This window comes from Dysidea avara, chromosome 10, assembly GCF_963678975.1.
Source record: "Dysidea avara chromosome 10, odDysAvar1.4, whole genome shotgun sequence".
Taxonomy (NCBI): domain Eukaryota; kingdom Metazoa; phylum Porifera; class Demospongiae; order Dictyoceratida; family Dysideidae; genus Dysidea; species Dysidea avara.
The window spans coordinates 19238995-19264526 of record NC_089281.1 but is presented as its reverse complement, the minus strand read 5'-3'; the positions used below and the strand labels follow the sequence as shown (position 1 = coordinate 19264526).

Below are 25532 nucleotides of genomic sequence, written 5' to 3'. Positions count from 1 at the left end.
CAAGCAGTGACTCTTATCTAAGGATGGCTCTTAATTACAACAATAATTCATGGTTGTGAGGTTGTGATGTGGCCACTATCTGGGAGTGACTATTATATTTACTAGTAAAATGAAGTTATTGTACAGTATCATCACAATGTCAATTGTGTAGTGAAACTGATTACATCAGAAATGTGTTAGTTGTTAGGTATGTTCAATAGTTAATAATAGGAGGAAGTGTTGATTACTACTGGGTGTAGGGTTTATGGTTGATAGTTTTTAAACTGTTCATGGTGGGGGCAGTTAACACAAGCAGACAAAGTATACTACTACTATATACAAGTCTGTAAACTTTTTTTTGTAGTATAAAAAAATAAAAGCAGTTTGAAGTGCAGATCCTCAAGATTATAAATAGTAATGTAGTTGTATGTACATTAGACAGCCTATAAGTTTAGCCAGACAGCTAGTAGTGCTAGTTTGTTACAACTACATGATACCTCCACAACATTGCTTTGTAAATTCACTGGTATGGCTTTCTAATTTGTGCACTGTTTTGATAGAATTCTCACCAAAGATTACTTGTTTGTGTATCAACACCATTGAATGTCCACCTGTACATTGTACACACATACTTGTATCTGTCACACAGAAAATTTTAAAGTCAAGAAGCCATATAAGAAGTGTCAGGTAAAAACATGTAGTTCTGGGTAATTGTTATTATTTTACCAAGCAACGTTATTTTACCAAGCAACGACCAATGGTGTTGTATAGACATCCTATTACAAAGGAACTGCAATACTGGATAGCGACATGTAGTGGGTGAAACAGAATCCCACTGTATCAAAGTCCCAACATAGAAATCCCTACTACAATATTTTGTGACAATAGGGAAATTTAGTAACACAATTTTAGTCAATGATCATCAATTTTCTTTATTATATAATAAAGCCTTAGGAATGGTTCTTTGTACTAAAAATCTTTGGAGATTCCCATTGTCTGTGCAATGCATATAATAATTAGGTAATACGACAGTTCTCATAGGAGAACCTACCATGAAAAATACTGTATATGTAAACATTTAGTATGAATAAACATTTTTTATCCAAGTCATTTTCTTTCCATGCAGGTTGCTGGTGTGATTGCAGCCTATTTCTACCGGAATCACAGAGATCCAAATGTTAACCTCGCAAATTATTTGTGATACTAAACATCAATTTTGTGTATTATTATTATTGTAATCTCCTTCATACATACATTACTACAATATCTACCAGTACACTGAAAACTAATTGTTTTATATAATTGTTTTGCTACAGTATACATATTATAGTGTGAACAATATTTCTTGTTTCATATTTTTTCATCCATTACATATACATTAACAACTGTGGTTAGTATGTACAGCAACATATAAAAAGGCAGACAGATGAACATGAGACATACAATCAGTACAACATGTAAAAAAGCAACAATATGTACATGAGCAGAGCATTAATTAGAATACGGTGGAACAGTTGCTTGTTTCCCTCCCGTTGTGGTGTATATATTAGAACAATTTCATAACTCTAATTTTAGTCGCTTCCTTGGTGGAAAACAAGACTGAAATTGTGAGACGAGTGCTTTATACGTCTCTGCCACCAGGTGAGGGTGACCTGAGACAAGTTCATTCCAACTAGCTGTCCGCATTACTTCAAATGCATTACTGTAAAGAGAAACACCTTGGTAATCACTGATAATGTATTAGTATATGCATTTATAAAAATTCCAAAGTATTTGCACAAATGTGACAAGTAATTATAACTGCACAAATACAGCAAGAAATTACAATATTTTAAGTGATTATAAATTTAAAAAAATTGATTTTGTTTACCTATTGATAAAGTCAATTGCCATGGTCTTCAATTGGTCCACTGAATGCATATCAGCAAGGATCAAAACATTTGCCGCATTTTCCGTGGTAAGATTTTCACATAAAGAGTCTTCACATAACGCCTTTAATCCATCCAATGCATACTACAGAAAAAGGTATAAAATATTCCACTATGCAGTTTAAATGTTGTACCTTATCAGCAGCCGATAAAAGGTCATCTGCCATTTTTGATAAGTTCGGTGCCTGCCCAGTATAAATGTATTCTAATACTTCATGCAGAACATCTTTGTCCATGTCTTTGATCTGTACTCTGCCCTGTGTACGACATGACACATGACAGAGTGGGCAACAGATGAAGACAAAACAATCTACCAGGCATGGGGCAGCAAGTACACTTTACACATGTACAGTCTTCGTACACAAAATAGTGAAAATACTTTTAGAACTGAAATTTAACATTCTTACAATCAGAGTCACTCAATTATACAAGATCATGATCCCATCTATTGATAAAACAATAGGAAATATCTGATAACAACTAGATGGCTAAACTTGGATTCCAATTAAGTTGTACTCTTCAATTTCTTTTCTATAACCACTGCCCAGGTCACACACACACACGCATGCACGCACGCACACTGATACAGTTGATAACATCACTTCAATAAGAACTAACACCTCACAACTACACACAACAATAATCAAACAAAGACAATACCAATGACTCAATTTTCACGCCCATCAAACTAATAAATGCTTTGACTAGAATTCCATCTACACCATAAGGCAGTTATTGGATGAGTCTAGTAAACAATGATTCTATTCAAAGTATCCAGGTACTCATCCTGCGTGTGCTTGTATGTTTAGATTACTGGAATTCAGGACGCCTCACACTTAATACTTTAAACGAAATGTAGTACAATATAAATGCAGCGGCCTGTATGTATTAGTTGATACAAAAATACAGTACGAAAAGAGTGGGCGAGAGACAAGTCTCGAGACCACTCTTTCAGTGCTATAATTTTTGCATAGCACGAACAAGGCAATGCTTTTAACCCATTCACGGCGGCAACTGCTGTATGGCGGACCGCTCTAATAAAACACTCACTGAATACAATTTCAATATGCCTACACTGGTATTGTGCGTTTGCTAGCAAGATGCGCCTATGCTGAAACACACACACCCATAGAGGTCCTGTTCTGGGATAACTGGATCTTTCACGCACTATTGCGGGTTTGTTATGTAACCCAGTAAAACTTTTCTTGTGAATAGGGTCAAGTTAAGTGTTTCTTCGAGTTGATACTAGTGTTTTTGAATACCCTGAATTGTTTCTGATGTGCTACAATAGTTGAAAAAGACAGTCGAGTGTTTTTCAAGAATGTGGTGTGATGTGCATGCGTGCGTATACGCATGCGCAATGAGGTTGTTGAGCTAAATCTTGATAAAACCAGCTAGGGAGACCATCGCTCAGTAAGCAGATGATGTAGAACTGTTTAATAGACTGTTATAGTAATTTGTACCCGACTGTTTGTGTGTGCTGTTTAAACCGTTTTTCATCTTTGTTGTGTTGTAATTACTTAGCGGTTTTTGATGTGTAAACATAAACAATATGATCAAGTCCATAAGTCTATAGCGAATATTTCGAGGGGTGGTTACTAAGTAGTTTAGCGTACAGGTAGTGTTATACTGGGCAATTCGGCAAGACCTATATAGTCCACAGGGAAATTCAGCCGTGAATGGGTTTTAAGTGATTTAAAGAACTTCCAAGTATCGAGCTGGAACTCAAGTGAAACATGCGCAAAACTATTTGAAACTCACCAAGCAAGACTTCAGTGAAACAATCAATTTCGATCTTTTTCCTCCACCTCTGGGGTGTTTTTTTTTTGTCTCTCCAGTTAATCGTCCTTGTCTTTAAGGTCAGGTGCTGCATAACTAATTGTCTTCTGCCCACGCACAGTACTATAACTACCTCAATATAGCACTGCGATTGTGCATATAGCACTGTGGCTGTATAACACAACTATATGCAATAAATTTTGTGGTTTCAATAAATTGGCAATGGATAAAACGTGTACTTACTGTCATCCTCACTGAAGTGTCATTGACCAAAACACAACACACAATGGGAAACTACACAAGCGCACACTTGGAATAGAATGCTTTCTCAACATGAAGCTCTACACTGGCTCTACACTGCTTCATACTGAAAACAAGAAAGTAACTTTGGTCAAGAAATGGGTTGCGTTTGCTATATATGGTGTGTCTATATGGGTTGCTATGATATCATATCACTAGTAGGTAGCTGATATGTGGAAAAGTGTCTATGGAATGTCTCTATAGGAAATGGTTTCTGATTAAACCCACACAAGCCTTCAGCAGCAACAGTCACACACCTATCTAGTGAAAGAGCACTGTCACCTGTGTGCTAATCAGATGCTCTGAGTCAATTAAATCATTTGACATACACTATGCTACCATACAGTACACTACACACACACACACTACACTATACACATACCTTTCTACTTTCTTCCATCATAGAGTGTTCAAACATAGCATTAAATACCGGTGAACGAGCTAAGAAAGAGAAATTATATAAATCACAACATTTCAAACTGATTACATCAAATGACATCATTAATGCTGTGTGGTAATTTTTTATTGAGACAAACTCAACTAGTTGATAATTTAACACTCTATCTTGAGTTTCTCACAATGACAAGTCAACTCATGTTCTGTATAACGGGTTATTTTCAAAGGAGTTTAATTTCCAAATTATTCGAACAGCAGTAGTTCTACGAAAATTGTAACTCTTTTAAAAAATTACTAATTATGTCTTCACAAACTTAAGAAGCCGCTTGATCATGCTAACTACTACGTGTGGGTTTGTGCTGCAGAAGTGTGTGCTGTTTAACTATATATGGTTGGAACAATGTGTCATGGTTTATTGCATCATTATATCAAGTCAATTGATTGCTAGTAAGCAACTGGACCTTAAAGCTACTTGAGATCTCTTATGCAATAATTCGTGGTCTCGTTTCAGTCTCGTCTACAAAACAAAGTTTCCCTTAGTAGTGTAGTGATCCACATTTTTTATAGAAATGATATCCTCTTATCACTCTTACATGTGGTTGCCCCATGACTGGTAACATTTCACTTAGCAATTGTTGGTGCTACGCACAACATTTGAAAATAAAACCTTCAAATTTATTTCTACCAACTGCTCTTCAAAAATCTCCCTTATGAAACTAATTCATTATACCATACCACAACACAACGTGTGTTTAATTTAACTTGGGGTATGGTGCTGATGTTGTAGTGAGCAAAAGCAGTGAAGTGACAAACCAACTGAAGGAAGGTGCACAAGTGTAGGGCTCTGGCACTTTAGCTGGCAAACACGAATGTATGACAAAACTAAATTACTAAATTCCTATACTCTAAAACAAAGCTGCTAGATTATCAGGTAACATTACAATAGAAAAGTATCATTGCAAGTACACAGCATACAAGGGATCTGGACACGGTGGTGAAACATCCCCATTGTAATGATACAATAATTTCCAGATTAGTTTATGTACCTCAGCAAACTGTTATAAAGACTCACACATCACCATGTACATGTAGTAGTGACAGTAACATAGTACACACATACATGCACGCACATCACACACACAATTAGTAATTGTCCTATACAACAGAGTCCATTCATTGAAGTAGTTTGTAACTTGAGGTGTTATGTTATAAACTACCACCGTTAAGCGGAAAAACATGTTAAATATGGGATTTCTTGTGTAGTTTCACCTTATACAGTGTAATAGTAGTTGTAACTGGTCCGGATACAATGTATAGCTTCTCTATAGCAGAAAATTGGATTTAGGACTTAAGGATTTCATACTTGGCTAATTAAGACAATTATCTTTCCAAACATGAATAGTTTTTCTAATGGTTGGGACTCCAGACGAGAAATTCCACTCAGTTTCACCATCACACACACAAGCCACATATCACATGAAAACACACATGGTAACATACCATGCTGGAGTTCTATTAGGACAACACCTTACATTAGTCTCGTGCCCAGCCGGGCTCGCGCTAATGCGCAAACACCGTCTGGTGACAATGCTCGAGTTTCTTGGGCCCGGAAGTGCGATCCAGCCAAAATATTGGCTGGCCAATCAGAATCGAGGAGTTGCATAATCGTTTTAAAACAGTGAAAAAACCATTCGAAAATGGGTAGGAACAAAGTAAAACTCAGAATAGGGAATTTACTAGATGCGATCTCTTCATTCATTGTATTAGTAGAGGACGCGTTTCATTTCTGGTTAAACGTCGAGTCACGATTCATAAGGTCAGATCGGAAAAACAACTTGACAACAAACATCTTGGACAACCTAGGTGAGTAACTTCTGATAAAATGACTTTAAATAGTCTGCTTTTTCGTCTACTTCCAATACATTCATGCGATTATGCAACTCGTCGATTCTGATTGGCCAGCCAATATTTTGGCTGGATCGCACTTCCGGGCCCAAGAAACTCGAGCATTGTCACCAGATGGTGTTTGCGCATTAGCGCGAGCCCGGCTGGGCACGAGACTAACCTTACATAGACCTTTTTGTGTACCTTGCACTTGTTTACTGTTATAGGAACACTGAATTTTTTTGTTGACAAGTACCACAACTAGGGTCAGCCATTTGTCATAAAATGTACAAACAGATCAGGGTAGAAATATCATACAGTTTATGGGGTTTGGTAAAGTGTACTATGATATACCATGGGAATTAATATTTATCATGACATCATATGCACATTAAATATTACGTATACAAGTATCCATGTATGACTGATATTGTAAAAACAATTTTTGGCATTACACATAGCTACACTGCTACACTGAATTACATTAGATGCATTTGCAAGACGGTGACAAAAATGGGATTATATTTTGTAAGCAATGTATATATAACACAATTATATTACAGATCAAAATACAAATGGTAACATTGTCCAACCCTACTCTGGACAACAGGTACTTTCTGTTTGGAGTGAGTAAGTAAATTTGCAAACAAGCAACAGGTGTAAACTAGGACATGCATAACAGGCCAGGGACCCCACAACAGGTGTAAACTAGGACATGCATAACAGGCCAGGGACCCCAGGGTAGAAATACATACTTACATCATACCTGCTAAAACTGCTTTGTGTGCCTTGAATTCTACATCATCTACAACAACTGTTACATCACTGAAGGAACCTCGTTCAAGCAATGTTCCAAAGTCCTTGTGTAGTCTCAGATCAGGTACAGCTACTCTTCTATTTGAACTGGTTACTCCACTAGTACTGACTGCATCTGTTACTACATTAACCTAACAGGAACAAGAATATGTTAATATACCATAAGTACATGTGTACACATAATACAAACAATATGTATTAGACACAACACCATACACATACATGCACACACTAACACAACCAAGAGACGACACAAAAATACAACACACACACACACACACACACACACACACACACACACACACACACACACACACACACACACACACACACACACACACACACACACACAAGTGAAAAACCTTCAGCTGTTGTACATACAGTCACATGTCTACACAGTGAAGCACTAGGGACACCTGTGTACTACTCTAGTGTACAGGAAAGTCCTCCTGGGAGCAGAACTAGTACCCCCAGGAGGTTGTACACACTAAGCACCCACACATTAAATAGCAACAGTTCTATACATCTCTACTGTACAAAAATAAACATTTACATGTTCATACTCACCTCACAAAACAAGGTTAGCTTATCTTCAGGTAATAGTCCATTTGTGTCATCCATTAAAAAATCTCTTCTTATGAATTTTTTAAAACCCCAGTCCTTGCCCTGAACAAATCTGTATGCTCTTTGACTTTCTACAATCCAAAATAAAGTAATTCATATAATGAGGGATATATACAATCAGTAAATCAACCATACCCATTGCTTTTCTCTCTTCTCCTTTATTATTAAGAATTGAAAATTTGAATTTTGCTCTGACTTCGTTCCGACTTCCAGACACCAGCAGAAGGTACAATGACAAGTAATCTCGAGATTCTTCGTCTAGTCCTTTAGGATTGACTCTGAGACACCTTGAGAGAAGAAATATTTTCTATTTAGCCAACCTATATAACTAATAGTTCTACCAGTGTAATAATATTAACAGTAGGTCTACCTTTAAAATAAAATAAACACTACCTCTAATCGGTCTCTTACAAGATTCCCAAATGTAAACAATAATAAGATTTTAAAATTGTATAGCTATCCAAGCCATACTACTTACAAAACATCTATTTACTGCTGCACACAATCATCAGATAGTTGTTAAAACATTATAACAGGTAGCCTAGTAAGAAATAAGAAATTTAATCCCTTAATCCCACAATTAAAATATTCTATATGTGCTATGACATAACATTTTAAAATTGATCACAGGAAGAAATTACTTTCAATATGGTAGATCACAGCTGTACTTGTATGTCAAAGAGGGCTGCCAACCCACAACAGTATTTAATACTTCCTTGTAGGACACATCAGGGACATAGCACACACTTGGCTTAACAATGTAAACAAAACAACCTCAAATGGCATACACTAACTCACCACATAAGGCTAGGGTCTTGCTCACTAGTGAAAGTACAACTTTTTATCGCATCTCCCATGTCTTCACGACAGTAACTGAAGTTATCGATCGTCCAGATGTGAGAGAACTTGATTACGTTGAGGTGCGTGTGGCACCAGCTCTCCGCAAATGGGTGAGCCGCCATTAAACCGCTTGTGATGCCTGCTGGCTTCAGGACTTGAAAAAGAATCTGTGAAAGAAATAAGCTGGTGAAATAGAAAACCCGCCTCTCCCCCGAAAAGCTAGCAGAACGATTAGTTAGTACACTAAAGCAAGTTACCTCTAACTACTTAATCACTATATCATTAAACTACCAAATTCACACGGCAGCGTCGCTTCAACCCACAGTCTCTGTCGTCTCTCTGGAAATCTGTTTATCTTTAATTAACGAGCTGCTACAAGTTTGCACACGTGATCCTCACAGCACCATAACAGTGATTCTAATTATACGAGGAAAGGTTTTTTAGTCTAAGTTAGTAAATTGGGTGGCTAGAGATGGCCTTCGAGAGAGAGAACGGGATAATGGTGTTCTACCCTACTATGGAGGAATTTAGGGACTTTTACAAGTTTGTATCTTACATGGAGCAACAAGGTGCCCATAAAATGGGCGTTGCGAAGGTACGACAGGAGTTGAATACCTGTTTAATATATTAGAATACGACCTATCGAGTATATCTACTGGGGGAATTGGTAGCTAATGTGACTTTGCTTGGGAAAATTATTCTATGAAAGTTTCGCGCGTAGCTAAAAACCCGCGAAACCTTTGCCGCCATTCATTTCCCTTGTATATTTTACTGTTATTTCTTTTCTTGCAAAGATTGTGCCACCAAAGGAATGGAGTGCAGAAGCAGACTTCAGTAACATTGACAATTTCCACATTACAACTCCAATACAGCAATATGTCAATGGTGCCCAAGGTTTGTGTATGTAATGGTATGTGGGGGTGTAGATGACACACTAATATTAGGGGTGTACCAACAATACAACATTCAGAAGAAAGGACTGTCATTCCAGAAGTTCAAGGCACTTGCAGAAAGTTCCCAGTGAGTTGTTTGTGACAACTAACTTGTTTACAGGAAAGTTGCTTGTGCAGAAGTAGAGGGCACTCATAATATTATAGGTGTTGTGGCCAAGGTTATTGTTGTGGGATAGACCTTTTAGCAGACTGTATTGGTCAGCCACCTGTTTATTGGATAAGGTCCATATTCTTTTCATCTTTTTGGCTGTAGCAGTATCATGGCTTTTACACTATATTGCTATACATGCTTATTTTTGCATCCTATTAATGTATTTGGTTTCTATACACATGCCTATATCATTGTGTTTCAAGGTATGCTGCTCCCAAGGCAAAGGACTACGATGAGTTAGAACGTAAATACTGGAAGAATGTGACTTATCATCAGCCACTGTATGGGGCTGATATACCTGGCTCTTTCACTAACCCTGATGTGAATGAGTGGAACATTAACCATCTTGGTATGTGTGTGTTTGTGTGAGTACTAGTGTATGTCAATGTAAGTACCATATTGGTCAGTAGCTCCACTCTGTGAGGCTAGTGGCCAGCTAATGGTAATGACAATTATTATACTTCGATTTATGATTGTATCACTTGGTGCTTCTGCGTAGTTTTACAAGCCTCCCAGAGGAAAGCATCTTCTTAATTTACTGACACAGCTTGGTGAGCTGGTCACAATGTCAGTGGTACATGCTGCTGAAACTCCAGTGGGTCCTCTGGTGACCACTGCCAGTAAATCAGTCATGTACTGGTGGTGGTCCACCATTGCTGTTTGTTGTTTGTCTCTCCTTTTGAAAGTCATATGACTATGACGCTTATTGGGGAGTAAAAGTTGAGTGTGTGTGTGTGTGTCCTTACACGTATCAATATATCCAATAATCACACAACTGTCACACAACCCTGTACATACATGATCCTACTCAGTGAGATCACTTAACTGTTTCTATAGAGTCTATCCTGAACACAGTCCAGGGAGAGTATGGTATCAAGATACCAGGTGTAAACACTGCCTACCTGTACTTTGGTATGTGGAAGACTTCATTTGCCTGGCACACTGAGGACATGGACCTCTACTCCATCAACTACCTTCACTGGGGAGAACCTAAATTGTGGTCAGTAACGATTTTACGTATGCAGGATGTATTGATTATATAACTGGTCACTGTGTGTGTGCGTGTGTGTATGTGTATGTGTTAGATCAATTGTTGTAATTGGTATATACTCAATTGTAGTGCTGTAATTTTTATGCAGTTTTTAATTGAGTATGTATAATTGCTAATTGTATAATGTTATTGGAGATTGGTCAGTGCAAATCTTGTTATTGTGATTGTATAACTTAAAAGAGTTGACACTGTATTTTTTGATTGTACCAGGTATGCCATACCACCGGAGCATGGACAAAGATTGGAGAGACTTGCCAGAGGTGAGTGTAGCGTAGTGTGCTATGATTATGATATGATTTAGTCCTCCATTATGCCATTTGTAATTATCTTTGTTGTGTATTTATAATTAGTCACAGCTATATTTGTCATACAGGCAATGAATATTTTTACATGTGGTGTTGTTTATCAATCTTCCATGGTAGGATTTTTCCCTGATCTCTATGACCAGTGTCCTCACTTCCTTCGTCACAAGATGACTATCATATCACCAACTGTGCTCCGTCAGTATTCCATACCTGTGAACAAGGTGGGTGTGTATCTGTAGTGTGTGTGTTTTGTGTAACATACATGTGCAAGTTGATGTATGTTCTATTAGAGGTTTTTAAAATTTGTTACTAATCAATGCACCATTAATATTATCATGAATTGTATATAGATTGCTAGCATATTACACCATATTATATAGTGTGATATGAATGACCCAGTGAAAGAATTAGACTATAATTATAGAGTAAATAATTTTAAATATAATTATATTTTTTATTGTAAGAAACTAAGCAACAAGCTCAGCTACATCTTTATGACAGCAGCAACTCCAACAAGCATGGAAGATCACAAATATTTTTACCAACCTATTGTAATTATATTTCTCAATAGTCTATAGCATACAATAGAGCAGGTTAAACTAGCTTCGGCTTTGGACAGCAAATTTAATTTACAGTATATCAAGGAAAGGACTGGGTACTCTTTACATTAAAGCATTGCATGACTAGATTCTACTATGTGTTTGAAAACTTGAACACAAACTTTGAAGAACATGTACACCACTTTTTCTTCGTTTTTTACCTGCTGTCCTGTTAGTACTCAAGTTGGAAGGTAGGTAATGTCACTCTCTACCCTGTCCTACACCAGAGCTATGCCATCTGTCATAAGTATCCCAAGCCCAACGATTCGTCTCTTTGACTTGCTTGTAGCTGTAATGAAAAGTTGACTGCTACTATAAAATTGTGTCATAATGATTGCTGTTGAAGGTATATAGTAATTGAACATGAATTATTATATTGTGATATACATTTTAATCATGTATATTATCAGTACAAGATGATTAAAGTATAGTGAGGTATTGATATTGCATGTAATATTCTTGGTGGTGAAGGAATAATTTGTCACCAGTTATCAATGAAAATAGTTGTTCGTATAACTGCAGCTTACTATCTAATCCAAAACAGCCAAGCTGGAAAAAAAGGGTGCCCCAAAAATGTCATGGTGAAATATGATGTGAAATCCAAGTTGGCGGCCAAAAATGGCTGTGATGGTATAAGGAAATAGCAAAAATTTTAATAATGACAATTCAGGTGAATTTGTAGTGCCTCCTCCAAGTTTCACTAGGTCTTGGCAACAAATTCACCTGAATTGTTGTTATTAAAATTTTTACCATTTCCCTATACCATCACAGCCATTTCTTGGCTGCCAACTTTGATTTCACATCTTTTTTCACCATGGCTTTTTGGGGGCCATACCCTTTTTTACAGCTTGGCTTTTTGGATTAGACACCACTTCTTTTTGTATGTACACCAAAGCCGTCTTATTGCCGGCTTTGGGGTTATTTTAACCTGTGTTTTTTTCTTTACTACAGAGAAAGAAGAAAGATATTCAAAGCAGACTTTTTTTTATATTAACTATTGTATTTTTGATTTTATCAGTAATTATACAAAATTTGAAATTATCACATCTACAGGATAACTTGTTTGTAGGTGATCTCCACTGGGTGACATAAAATGTAGCTGATCTCTCTACAGGATGACTTGTTTCTAGCTAATCTCTATAAAGGGTGACTTGTTTCTAACACAGTTATTTGTTTGCAGCTGAACTCTCTACATTTTTTCTACCTGATATCTCTACAGTGTGATTTGTTTGTAGCTGAACTCTCTACAGTGTGATTTGTTTGCAGCTGAACTCTACATTTTTTCTAGCTGATATCTCTACAGTGTGATTTGTTTGTAGCTGAACTCTCTACAGGGTTATATAATTTTGTTTTTAGCTTAGGTTAACTTAAAGTGTAGTTGAACTCTGTACAGGGTGACTTGTTTCTATCTACAGTGTGATTTGTTTGTAGCTGAACTCTCTACAGGGTTATATAATTTTGTTTTTAGCTTAGGTTAACTTAAAGTGTAGTTGAACTCTGTACAGGGTGACTTGTTTCTATCTACAGTGTGATTTGTTTGTAGCTGAACTCTCTACATGGTAAATTTTCTAGCTGATCTCTCTACAGGGTGACTTGTTTGTAATTGAACTCTCTACAGGGTGATTTGTTTGCAGCTGAACTCTCTTTTTCTAGCTGATCTCTCTACAGTGTGATTTTTTTTTTGTAGCTGATTGCTCTACAGGGTGGCTCATTTGTAGCTGAACTTACTACAGGATGACTTGTTTCTATTTGTTTGTTGCTGAACTCTCTACATGGTGACTTGGTTCTAGCTGATGTCTCTACAGGGTAATTTTTCTAGTTGATCTCTCTACAGGTTGATTTTTTTGTAGCTGAACTTTCTACATGGTGATTTGTTTTAAGCTGAATTCTCTCTACAGGGTGATTTGAAGTGTAGTTGAACTTTATACAGGGTGACTTGTTTCTAGCCTCTCTCTCTCTATCTACAAGGGTGACTTGAAGTGTAGTTGAACTCTCTACAGGGTGAATTGTATGTAGCTGAACTCTCTACAGGGCGACTTGTTTCTAGTTGATCCTTCTACTGGATAACTTGTTTCTAGCTGATCTCTCTACAAGGTAACTTGTTTGTAGCTGATCTCTATAGGGTGGTAGCTGAATTCTACAGGGTACCTGTTCCTAGCTGATCTCTCTATTGAGTGACTTGTTTCTGGCTGATCTAACAGGGTAATTCGTTTGTAGCAGAACTCTCTACAGGATGACTGGTTTCTAGCTGATATCTTTATAGGGTGACTTGCTTGTAGCTGAATTCTCTACCAGATGACTAGCTTGTAGCTGAACTCTCTACAGGATGACTTGTTTGAAGCTGAACTTTCTACTGGGTGACCTGTTTGCAACTGAGTTCTCAACATGTGACTTTTTGTAACTGAACTCTCTACTGTATGACTTGTTTGTAGCTGAGCTCTCCCTTCAGGCAGCATCCAGTTTGTCTACAGTGTATATACAGTTGCTGGTAGCTATGAAGTCCTGTGCTTTTTTAGCAAAAACAGCATCAAATGAACAAAAACCAACATTATTGTAATAATAGAACACGAAGTAACTATATAGCTTATGTAAGTTAGTTGAACTGCATACAAACTGAATGCTCTAATAGGGTGACTGTACTATTAGAGTATCTCGATCACTCACTTGCTACATGTAGTTGGATCTCACATTATAACTCGGTGGCTTTTACTCCAATTCTTCTATACTATTCCAAGGACTGTCTATGATGATTACTCCATCTACGTACTGGTTATCAGCTCACTCTTCTAAGCAGTTTACCTGGTAGGCATGAAAATTAATAGTTTTTTTATTCATGAAACTCGATCGCATAATTGTGACACAGGTTGAGGTTTGTGTCATATCTCCATGGTCTTTATCTTAAACCACAAAAAGGCAATCCTATGATGGTTACTCCATCTACATAGCAATTTTCAGCTCATTCCTCCAAGGGGGTTTACCCTGTGGACGTGACAGAAGTTCGATCATATTTTACACGAATAATTGGTCATAACTCCGTGAATGTTCATTATATTCCTACCAAACTTGGTACTGAGATCCGTTTTAATGAGCCCTTTATATGTGCCAAATTTCAGCCCTACTGGAGCATGCATTGGTGTTTTGTGGCAGATTTTGCAAAGTGTGCAAAAAGAAGTAGAAGAAAGAGGGAAAAAACGAAGAAATTAAAACAAAATTTTGGCCACTCGTATCTCGGAAATGGCTGAGGCAATTTTCTTCCAATTTGGTATGTAGACTCTCCTTCCTGGTAGGCATGTCTAGCTAATTTGGTTCCAATCAGATAAGGAATCACAGAGCTACATATGTGGGAAAATCACGTTTCTTCCTGTCAATATACTCACGCTGTGGCGTTCCGGCTTCTTGGGCTGATTGAAGTCAACTGTATTGGTGGTAATCATGGATTCATTGCTTGTCTAGAGAAAATTCATCTCTTTCCATTACACTAGATAGTGAATTTTTATGAGAGCTCATAGTGAACTCCTGGTGTACAGTTCCTAATGTAACACTTTCACACCTCAGATCAAAGGAGCCGTCCGGGCTACATTTCATATGTAGCCCAGCTAGCCGGGCTACATACAAAATGTAGCTGGGCAAAAACTGGGCAGTGATTATATAGACATTGAGACCGGAATTGATTCTGAGGATCGATTAATACTCACGTGATTAGGATGCACGACTTGGATTTTGCCATGAAAACCACTCATACAGAGAGCATTTTGTTATCCTCGCCATCCTACAAGTTCAAAAACGTTGGGCTAAGGTGGGAACTAGTGCTATAGCTTATTCACCAATTGTTTCCACACGTTTTCGAATACGGATATGCCCCCACCACGAATCTGCACGGAGGTACTTTTTTCACAAATGATTCAAATAGCACTGATTAAAACATTAAACTCGTGTAACTGAAATTCTCCGTGATATCTCTAGGATATGTCCGTTCATTGTAAGCAAACGTAACCAGAACGTACTAGCTGCTGACCCATAATCGAAAATTTTAGGTATGCTTATATCCAGTGGCTGCACTTGTATTGGCTTGAGTGATTGATTGCCCTGTATAGACTATCAGCCTAATAAGTGTTACATATTAGCTATAACACGGGGCATTTGGGATTTGCCTGATTTGTATGCCCTCTACTAATATAATGTAAATGTACTGTTTTTATCAGTAGGTATACATTACTGAAATGGTCATCCATACATCATGAACATAGCTAATAGTTGGGGAATTATTATCAGTATTTACTGAAGGTTGAAAAAGATTTTTTTATTACAAAAAATACAGCAGCTACATTACTATCTTACTAGCTATAAATCTTCCCTGGTGTGTGTCAATCAGTAACTGGGATGAAGGTGTGTGGTTGTCATGGTTATAAACCTTCAGGCAAGATTGTGATCTCAGTACACTGAAGTACACGTCCAGTGAACTGTCCATACCATCAGGGCTAGGCTAATGTATTTTGCACAGAAATTGTAGTTTATTTCTTGCATAAGAGCCATTGGGGGATATTGCTTGGTTATATAATGTCTCACTCAATGCTTTATAACTGTCATTGTGGGCTGTGACTGTATGAAACTATTAAGATGACAGAGAGATAGGTGTGGAAATAAATTATCAAGATACTCTAATAGAGCAGTCAACCACAGATCAGTCATTACATATATGTTAATAGTTACTTATATTCTATTGTTTTCAATTTTTTGATACTATTGTAACAGAGCTATGTACTTTGTTGTTGTTGTTATTATTATTATTATGTTTATAACCGTGTATGTGTACGCATGCGTGTAGTATATTAAGAGATGTGTTAATAAGAATAGTAGAAGAACCTCGTGGACCAATCCTTGTTCTGTAATCGGAGCACCCCAGCCTGCTACACTATCATAGAACTTCTGAATTCTCAGAATTTTCCAGTGGGCCAGATTGTCATGTATATTGATGCTAACTTGTAACATCATTGTGTATAAGTTTCATTTGCTAATTTTGGCTCCATCATCATTCTTTAGCTTGCTCCACTGGCCCTGAATTTTAGCACCACTTCTTTCTTTACTCTGAAAAGACTAAAACAACTTTGCAATCTTGTGGAATAAAAGTATATGTGCTGTCTTCTAACAACTGAGCATAAATAGTAATTGTACAGGCAATCACAAGGTATACATCATCTATCTTCTGAATTCTTCCACAACAATGTATTTGAAATCATTTTTCTGCACCTCTTGTAATTGTTTAAATGTGTATTTGTTCATTGATTCATTGTATTTGGTGTGAAATCTTTGTATTCACTGTGAATTTGCTGTATTTGCATTATTTACATTATTTACTTTGAGTTTGATGTCTTTACTATCATCATATTTACTGTTGATTTAATGATGATATAAGAAATTTTAGTGTTAGAATTATATAACACTTGTATTTTCTTCAGGTCATCCAACATCAAGGAAATTTCATGATCACTTTTCCTTACGGCTACCATTCAGGGTTTAACTTGGGTCTCAACTGTGCTGAGTCAACAAACTTTGCCCTAGAACGTTGGGTGGAGTATGGCAAGAAGGCTACGAGGTGTTTGTGTAGATCAGATGGTGTTCATATTAACATGGATATGTTTGTGAAGAAATATCAGGTAGAAACATAGTGTATGTGTGCTGTATGTATATGTTAAAGCATAGCCGCGAGTGCTATATGAAAAATAAAGTACAAGGCGCGTGGCCGAGATGCTAATAAAGCACGAGGCGAAGCCGAGTGCTTTATTAGCATCGAGGCCAAGCGCCTCGTACTTTATTTTTCATATAGCACGAGCAAGGCTATGCTTTAAATGATTTATGGAACTTTCTAGTCGTGTAGCTTCACCATACACTAGGACTCGTAATTAACAAGCGTTGCACGAACTATTAGCAGCCTGAACGCACACAAACTAGTTTAACAAAGTAACTCACGTGTATTTCACCATAGTTTGGCATAGTAGACGTTCATCGCGTCTTTTGGCAGGTTTTGCTCGCAACCCACAATCGATTCTATTGTGAGTCACATGGTGAAGTATTTCCGTGATATCTCCAGGACTTGTCCGTTTACATTAACAAACGTAACAGCAACGTTACCTTCTCCCACCCATCATCGAAGCATTTAGGTATGTCTATAAAAGCAATCCAGTGGTGGAACTCGTATTGGCTGGGGTGATTGATCACCCAGCGCGGCGAGGCTATCAGCCTTCACCGGCTTGGGTGATTAGTCGTACTGGCGCGAGCCCCTTAGGCTATTAGCCTACACTAAGGCACGTGGGCAACTGTGCTTTATTGCCCACAAAGAGTGCTTTATTGCACCGCAAAGAGTGCTTTATTGAACGAATAAAGCACTCTTTGCGGTGCAATAAAGCACTCTTTGTAGTCGATGAAGCAGTTGGCCGGCTGAGAGAGTGTACTTTATGAAATTTAAAGTACACTTTTTCCTTTGATCTCGCCCACGTAAAGTTCTATAAGTGATATTTAAGTAATTGTGATATTCTTTTTGCAGTGACTTGCGATTTTTTCGCTTCACATTATTTTTGTTCTGCTGTCAATGTGTAATGGTATAATTTGTAGGACTGTAATTTGCAATGAAAGTGAAAGAAAAGCTGACACGTTGCTGTCTCCGTTTTTTACGGGCTTTGATGCTGTCAACTGTGATTATTATATCATGACACAGTTACACAGAACTATACTGTTATTTGTCATCTGACACAGTTACACAGAACTATACTGTTATTTGTCATCTTTCACTTTTTAACTTCCCAATCCATTGTCCTAAACAATGATAGTTGTTTATTTATAGCAAATTAATGGTTCACTTTAGAAAAACTATACATTAACAACGTTAGTCCTGATGGTTATTTTGGTATGAGGACATTTTCTGTGATGGAAATAATGTTCAAGCTGTAAGTATTTGCCATTAGATAACAGTTTATTATAAAGCTTCTTGAACACATTATAGTCCATTTTTCAGTAGTTAATTTGTTACACAGTTTGATATTTGCCCTACACTAAGTTCATTATTTAACAACATCTCTAATTGCTCATGTTTATTCAAATAAATTAACCCACAGAGGTTCACTGCACCAATAGGTATTGATATTGTCCCTAACCAGCTTCTAATATTACTCAGTACAAATCCTACAGGTCATGAGAGTAATGTCACACTCTTCTGGCCTCAGGTTTGTACCCAAAAAAAGATTCCCATGTTTTGCTTTTTATGCCACATGATTGTGTGTTGTATATCTTAGTAGTGCCTAATTGAACAAAATGTAGAAATCTTTCCCCAGATATTCCCTACATTGTTGGCTTGATTCTAAGTTGCAATGTATCTAAATATGTACATTACACTGTAGGACTATGTAGTATCAAATAGTATAGTAGTACTGTTTAAGTGGGGATTCCCCCCAAAATGATGTACACAGCCTAAAATGCTGCCTTTAAAAGTCATCCTAGAAACATCTTACGTGACAAAAATCACCTTGATGAAATAATATTAGTCCATCTAACATCTAATACAACATCAAAACAAGAAAATACTTATAGGCAACCAGATCTAGAATTTTAAAAAGTCTCGAAACTCAAATTTTCGTCTGCCTGCCAGCCTGCACACAGTCGCAAGGCTGGAGGCCAAGTGAAGCAGGACATGGCCACCATTTCATGCCACAATAACAAACCAGTGGTAGATGCCTTTTGGGATTCCGACGAGTGTGTGCCCTCTTCTCCTTGTCTTTCCCATTATCAGGCTAGTATTTCTTCTCCATGCAATGAAACCATATTGAGGCGTTAATTTTTCCTATCAACACTTTCCTTGATTGCACTCCAATCTTATTGAAGTGCTTACTCTCAGTAGATACCTGTAACTTCACAATAGGTTCAATGCCACGCCTATTAATGTGATCTTGGTTGATTAATAATGATTGAGCACCACCACACCACAATCTATCATGATGACACACTGTTATTGTTGGCCTAGCTGTATTCATGTTTAGTACTCCACTACTACCTTGCTAAGCAAGCCTGTCAGTTTGTACTTCATTAAAACCACCTCATTATGTCACTCAATAGGGCTTTACTGTTTGGTGATGCCATCTAGACCTCTTCCTGTACATAGAGCCTATAGTCTACTTGTAAACTTATCTAACCTCCATGTTGACTAGGTAGTTTTACATAATCTGCTAATTTTGTCAAACATTGCATTGTGTAGTAAACAAAGTCATGCAAGTTTGTGTAATATATGGTAAGAGAAATAATTTTTCAAAAAAAATTCTGCCTGTTACACTGCCATACACATGGAGAACAAATGATGCCAATCTGATTACTTTAAACTGTTGTAGGCGTGGTGCAAAAATTACTGACAATTTCTTATGTGATGGGCAACACTGGTGTTGTTCTGGTCGTGCATGATATTAGTATCTTACAGGATCATCCATTATTCACAAGAGTACAGATAGTCTGCTAGGGTAAATGCACCTCTATGTTTACTAAAATTGTTGGTCTTAATTAGTAGCACCATATAATTATACTAATTTAGCAGTAGTATTCAGTAAAGGTGGTGGAATCTGAACGAGTGGTTTGGGAGATAGCTACTGTATGGTAGACAAGTAGTAGATAGTGTTTATGTACAGAACTAGTAGTTTATTAGTTAGTCATAGCCTTAATACTAAAACTTTACAAAACTATTAGTAGAATTAGTTTAGTTTAGTCATCGTACTAAAAGACAGTGACATTAAGTCAACTAACTAAATCGAAATAAGGCTTTTTTAAACAATGTTTTTTCATGGGCCTACTATACTTTTGATGTTTTTTCATAACTTTTTTTCCTTTCCAGCCTGACCAATGGGAGGAATACTATCAACAGAAATACTGTACTAAACCACCTGGAGAACCATCAAGTAGCAGTGCTCCAAGGTATGTCACCTTAACAGGGGAGGGTGGTAGTGCGTCATGTCTTTTGTCACGTCGTAGCTTACCAGGACACAGGAGAATGTCCCAAGGACCGATTATTCCAACAGAAGCTCTAGCCATCACTAAACCAAAGAGGAGGAGAATAGAAGATCCTAAATGTACCAGTAAGGATGTAGTATATTAGTAACATATGTATACACTGTGTAGGTGTGATATATAACAGATTGTTGGCATGTGTTGTATGTATTTAATCAGGTTACTCCCTGTGTTATTGAATTGTTAACAAATGTTTCCCTAATCTCCTACTACTAGCTCAGCAATATGTTAGTGCATGGGCAGAAAGTTTGGATGGTTTGTGGCAGTGGCAGCAGTGGGATGTCCCCTTGGAGCAAGCCTTCAACTCATTAGTGTCGAAGGACGACAAGAGGTGTTGTGTGTGTACCCTACTTGCTCCCGATGACACCTTCAAGCCACTGGACCGAGAAAAGTTGATGAAACTTTACAAGAAATATCAAAAGTAAGTGAAAGTTGTTTGTGATTAAAAGTTGTTTACTGAAGTACTATATCTTGTATCACTTTCAAACTATTCACCACAAATAACACACTCCAATTGTCTATTATACAGCAGGGAATTTTTAAAAATCTGTAATGAATTGATTGAATACCAAGTTAAGAAATCATATTGTAGTATGTTTTTTTTCTTTAGACAAAAAGTAAAAAGGAGGGTGCTTAGTGGTTCAGCGTCCATTGCAGTATGTCAGTCACTGCGTGTTGCAGTCAAGAGGGAACTAATTCGTCTCCCACACAGAATTAAAATTGAAAACAATGTCATCACAGACTGCAGAACCCCCCTGCCAGACAGTAGCACAGTTTCAACACTTCCAGTTTCAATCCCTCATTCAAACAGTGATACTGTAATACTACCTACTAATTTACCAGAAAGCAAACTGGATGGACAAGACATACAGGTTTCACCGATTAAACAGGTTGTACCTGATGAACAAGTTTTACCTGATTCCACCAGTCATGCCATTCCGATCAACATTGAGTCTCCTAGTCCAGCAGTGGTTGCTGATAGTCAAAATCATGATGTGTCAACGACTACGAGCATGGGTCAAGATCAACTTGCCACACCTCCCAGGCCGCACATTTCAGCATCACCTGATCACAAACGGATCAGACGATCACCTCGTAACCTCTCCTCTATAATGGTGTCTTCTACTGAACGTGTTACACCTCTTAAACCAGCGTCACATGATTCTGATGTTGTTGGGTCAGAGATGATTACGTGTGCTGTGTGCAAGATCTGTGTGCATAAATGTGAGCTAATTGCGACAGTCTATACTTGTGGTGTGCTTTTATATGAATGTAGAACAAATAAGTTTGACTAATATTTGCTGAGCACACTGGCATGTTGGTATTAGAACTACACACCCTATATAGATATCCTGTCATTGCAGCTAAAACTTTTTCCCAGATGAATACTCAATTTTCACATCCTGTGAACTTTTTGTCTTATTCATGGTAATATTTGTCTGTGTCGTTTAAAATCCTGCTGTGGAGTGTAATTTTAGCTGTGGGGATTTTTTTGTTTGGTTAGGCTATGTTCATCTGCTGCTTGTTATACTGTTTGATGTTTACACTATCACAGCTTGTTATGGGATCATGTCAGCCACACCAGTTCCGTGGATGTGTGCTCGTTGTACTAGCAATGTTGTTGAAGCTGAATGTTGTCTGTGTTCTCTAAGAGGTGGAGCTCTGAAACCAACCACAGATGGCAGGTGTGTGCCGTGTGTGTGTGCGTGCGCCGTGTGTGTGTGTGCTCGCGGTGTGTAGGTGCGTATCTATGTGTGTGCTTTTTTGTACATGTTTGTGTGGAACACAAGTTATACGTATGTGTGCATATTGTAAAGAGATCCTACCTACTATTTCAGTGGATAGAAATAGAATAAAGCACCTTCAAGTTATTTTCAGTACACACATACTTATACATATATGGAGACCATAATTTCCAGGTTTACATATCTCAACAATATCACTAGCAGTTTATCATTGTTCTCAATATTGTGGAGTCTGAGAGTTTGTGTGTCTGTGAGTTTGTGTGTCTGTGAGTTTGTGTGTCTGTGTGTGTCCTATGGATATATTTGTTTAACATTTTCATCTGATGATACTTTATCTCTCATTTCTTAGGTGGGCTCATATCGTGTGTGTGGTCACCTTACCAGAAGTCAGCTTTGTTAACTCACTGGCTCGTGAGCCAGTGGTAGTAAGCAGTATTCCTGCTGCTCGTAAGAAACTGGTAAGGTGTTGTGTTGTGTTGTGTCTGTACATTAATGTACTGTCTACTTAATCTGTATTCCTGCTACTAAACAATCATTAGGCTAGCCAACACAGAGCACATGTATTGGGCTTCCAAATTCCTGTTGTATTGAGCATAGCTTACTGATGAAACAGCTTGTATGGATCAATGCATTAGATACCTTAGGTTGTATCAAGGGATAGTAGGCATGTTGGCTAGGTAACAGACTTGAACTTGCAGAGAGTGGGTGTGGTATTTGAAATAATTATTAAGGTGCACTTCAGTGACCTTTGTTGTTGTGATTGCACTATAAGTTTTGCAATATGTTGCATCATTTCCAGGTGGTTTTCATTTTATTTAATGTGGTTTTTCATTTAATCTTCCTTTGACTCTGTACTGTTGATTCAGCAGTTTATGTCATCACTATAAACATTTCTGTAATCATGATAATTATCATCTTGTTCCAAGATCATCTTGTTTTCCTCTAATTCAGAAATGTCATTATTGTGAGACAGCAGTAGAGGGTGCTACGAGGCACAGGGGGTTGTGTGTACAGTGTTGTCGATCACGGTGCTACCTGCCATTCCATGTCACATGTGCTCAGTACCAGGGACTTCCCCCTCCAGCACTGGAGGGTCTATTTGGACTACTATGTCACAAACATGATCCAGAGAGTCAGCAGAATACGGTGAGAGATACATGTAGCTGATGAATTTTTTTATTTATTTATTTATTTTGTCATGCATATCCATTACGATTGCTATTTGTTGAATGAAAGTGTGAAGCAATAGAGTTGCTGCTGACTGAATGTTCATTTAGTGCTGGCAGGATCTGGATTTGGTCAGTCAGTCACATGATTTGGTATTTCCCTCAAGTTGAGTCAACTTTACAGTTTGACCTTTAGTATGAACTGCATGGGTAGTGTGTTACTTACACATTGGTGTGTGTGTGTGTGTGTGTGTGTGTGTGTGTGTGTGCGTGTGTGTGCAGAGCTTCATAAAACAAACTAACCTGTTCTCTTAGCCCAAAATGAAATATTCAATATTGGTCACAGACTAGGAATCTCTTCTTGCTTAGTACATGTGTTTATGTTAAAAGTGATAGTCCTGACCATTCTACCTGTGCTGTGATCATGTGTACTACTATATAAACACTTTCAACTAATGACCCATCATCCTGTACATGTGTGTAATCCACCTTGTGACACATCATGTGATATATACAGGTAACTGTTATCAGTGGAGAATTTAATATTGGTCAATCAGTGATTGCTAAAATGGAGAACAATAAGTGAGTGGTCTCTTGTGTCGTCTGCTTCACTACTTTGGTGTTGTCTAACATGTCTTACAAAGTAAATATAACTATTAGCTAATCCATTATTTTGGCAGTTGGTTGAGTAGTCCATTGACAAGTTTATGATGCTGGTGTGTGTTGTATAGGTACTCATCAGGAGTGGTGGAGTCAATGGAGGAGGAGTTGTTCTATGAAGTGTTGTTTGATCAGGACTGCACTGTGTGTTATAACCTACCACCTTGTGATCTGCTGGTATGTAGTGTATGTGTGTGTGTCACATGTGCACACCCAAGTTATTTCAACCAAGACTGTCATTTCTGTAAATAGACCAAGGATGCACAGAAGGGTAGTTCAGTACAAGTGAAATGGAGCGATGATAAAATATATGCAGCTAAACTACTCGGATGGCATACATCATTAGCTTATAAGGTAACGCATTTTACAAATGTACACCTTATGCCTTTGTATGGAGGCTTGTGTGTTCAATTGTTTCTTGGGAGTTTTACATAGACTATTTTACCAAATAGGTACAATTCAATAATGGATCATCGTGTTATGTGTCAGAAGAAGACATGTACTCTACCATTGAAAAACTGCCAAAGAAAGTCAAAACTAAATTGGTTAGCTCACAGCTTAAGTGTGCAACTGTTGAGTATAATTATATGTACATGACGTTGTACTCTTTTTTTTTTTCTTTCTAAAACACCTGAACATTATTTAAGTAGTTGAGAAAAGTTTATGTGTGTCAGTAGTCCAGTGAATGGATACAGTCCATATCACTGTATACTGACTGAAGTTGGCAAACTTAATAAGTCAATCCCTTCACACTTGTTTCTCCTATATATGGAAATTCATCAATGCCATATAATAACAAAAATGTCCACACAATAGTAGGGGTTTTCTAGTTCATTGCAGGAGTGTGCAACTTTAGGTCCTATTGGGTGGTGGTTTAGAAGGGGAAATACCTAGGGGAAAGCTATTGTATTTCTTATGTGAAAGTTTTTGTTTTGAAAAATCTATTGTTACCTGTATCTTCCCTTTTTTTGCAGGTATCTACAACATAGATGTGTATTGAATGAACAGACTTGGAGCAAATAAAATTGTATTCATTTTATGCTAGAGTTATATTCAGAACGTTGTGTTTTTAATGCATCCCATAAACACATATTACACATACACAAAGAACAAACAAAATGTGACTCAATTGTACAGTGCAAGAAGTGGATATTGTATATTGTTTTTATACTCAAAAAGATCATATTTATTTATGTACTGACATATTTCTGATGTGGACACATTTCATAGTATAGAGCAGTCTTGTTTGGTCTCACCACCTCCTTCATATTGCTTCTCTACCTCCATCAGGATCATGAGAAAGATGTCTTTGACCCT

At 37.5% G+C, this 25532-nt stretch overlaps 4 protein-coding genes across 6 annotated transcripts in view; 2 read left to right on the top strand and 2 right to left on the bottom strand.

Moving 5' to 3' along the window:
* Positions 1–1369, top strand: part of LOC136268894 (tetraspanin-31-A-like) — a 15871-nt gene extending 14502 nt beyond the window's left edge. Inside the window, exon 5 of the mRNA XM_066064358.1 lies at positions 1106–1369. Coding sequence (XP_065920430.1) covers positions 1106–1180 — 75 coding nt within the window. The 3' untranslated portion in view covers positions 1181–1369. The remainder of the gene's footprint in view (positions 1–1105) is intronic.
* Positions 1–25532, bottom strand: part of LOC136268895 (GTP-binding protein Rheb-like) — a 48625-nt gene that overhangs the window by 20598 nt on the left and 2495 nt on the right. The window contains exon 8 of one of the 2 annotated variants that reach the window (XM_066064361.1): positions 25419–25532. In XM_066064361.1, the coding sequence (XP_065920433.1) occupies positions 25440–25532 (93 nt within the window). In that variant the 3' untranslated portion in view covers positions 25419–25439. Of the gene's footprint in view, positions 1–25262 lie in introns of those variants that run through there. The other variant, XM_066064359.1, reaches the window with a different exon arrangement.
* Positions 1321–8963, bottom strand: LOC136268893 (speckle-type POZ protein-like). 2 transcript variants are annotated; one of them, XM_066064356.1, is made up of 9 exons: positions 8804–8963; positions 8505–8713; positions 7842–7993; positions 7650–7777; positions 7033–7213; positions 4369–4427; positions 2042–2164; positions 1850–1992; positions 1321–1681 (listed from the first exon to the last, which is right to left on the bottom strand). In XM_066064356.1, the coding sequence occupies exons 2-9, from the start codon at positions 8666–8668 to the stop codon at positions 1537–1539; spliced, it is 1095 nt and encodes a 364-aa protein (XP_065920428.1). In that variant the 5' UTR covers positions 8669–8713; positions 8804–8963; the 3' UTR covers positions 1321–1536. The 2 variants fall into 2 exon arrangements, with proteins under 2 accessions (XP_065920428.1, XP_065920429.1); XM_066064357.1 differs by lacking the exon at positions 2042–2164.
* Positions 8960–25427, top strand: LOC136268891 (lysine-specific demethylase 4C-like). Its single transcript, XM_066064355.1, has 20 exons — positions 8960–9141; positions 9341–9440; positions 9491–9566; positions 9854–9999; positions 10488–10650; positions 10912–10961; positions 11124–11227; positions 17062–17259; positions 20472–20551; positions 20609–20712; positions 20861–21065; positions 21255–21868; positions 22200–22329; positions 22739–22847; positions 23341–23535; positions 24073–24137; positions 24287–24392; positions 24468–24569; positions 24668–24760; positions 25190–25427. Exons 1-20 carry the CDS (start codon positions 9019–9021, stop codon positions 25202–25204), a joined length of 2778 nt encoding a protein of 925 aa, XP_065920427.1. The 5' UTR covers positions 8960–9018; the 3' UTR covers positions 25205–25427.

Coding starts and splice junctions, on each gene's coding strand:
- LOC136268893 (XM_066064356.1), bottom strand. CDS start 8,668: ATGGCGGCTCACCCATTTGCGGAGAGCTGGTGCCACACGCACCTCAAC. Junction 4,428..7,032: donor ACACAAAGCAGTTTTAGCAG/GTATGATGTAAG, acceptor TCTCTTTCTTAG/CTCGTTCACCGGTATTTAAT. Junction 2,165..4,368: donor TGATGGAAGAAAGTAGAAAG/GTATGTGTATAG, acceptor TGTCGTACACAG/GGCAGAGTACAGATCAAAGA.
- LOC136268891 (XM_066064355.1), top strand. CDS start 9,019: ATGGCCTTCGAGAGAGAGAACGGGATAATGGTGTTCTACCCTACTATG. Junction 9,142..9,340: donor ATAAAATGGGCGTTGCGAAG/GTACGACAGGAG, acceptor TTTCTTGCAAAG/ATTGTGCCACCAAAGGAATG. Junction 24,393..24,467: donor TACCACCTTGTGATCTGCTG/GTATGTAGTGTA, acceptor TTCTGTAAATAG/ACCAAGGATGCACAGAAGGG.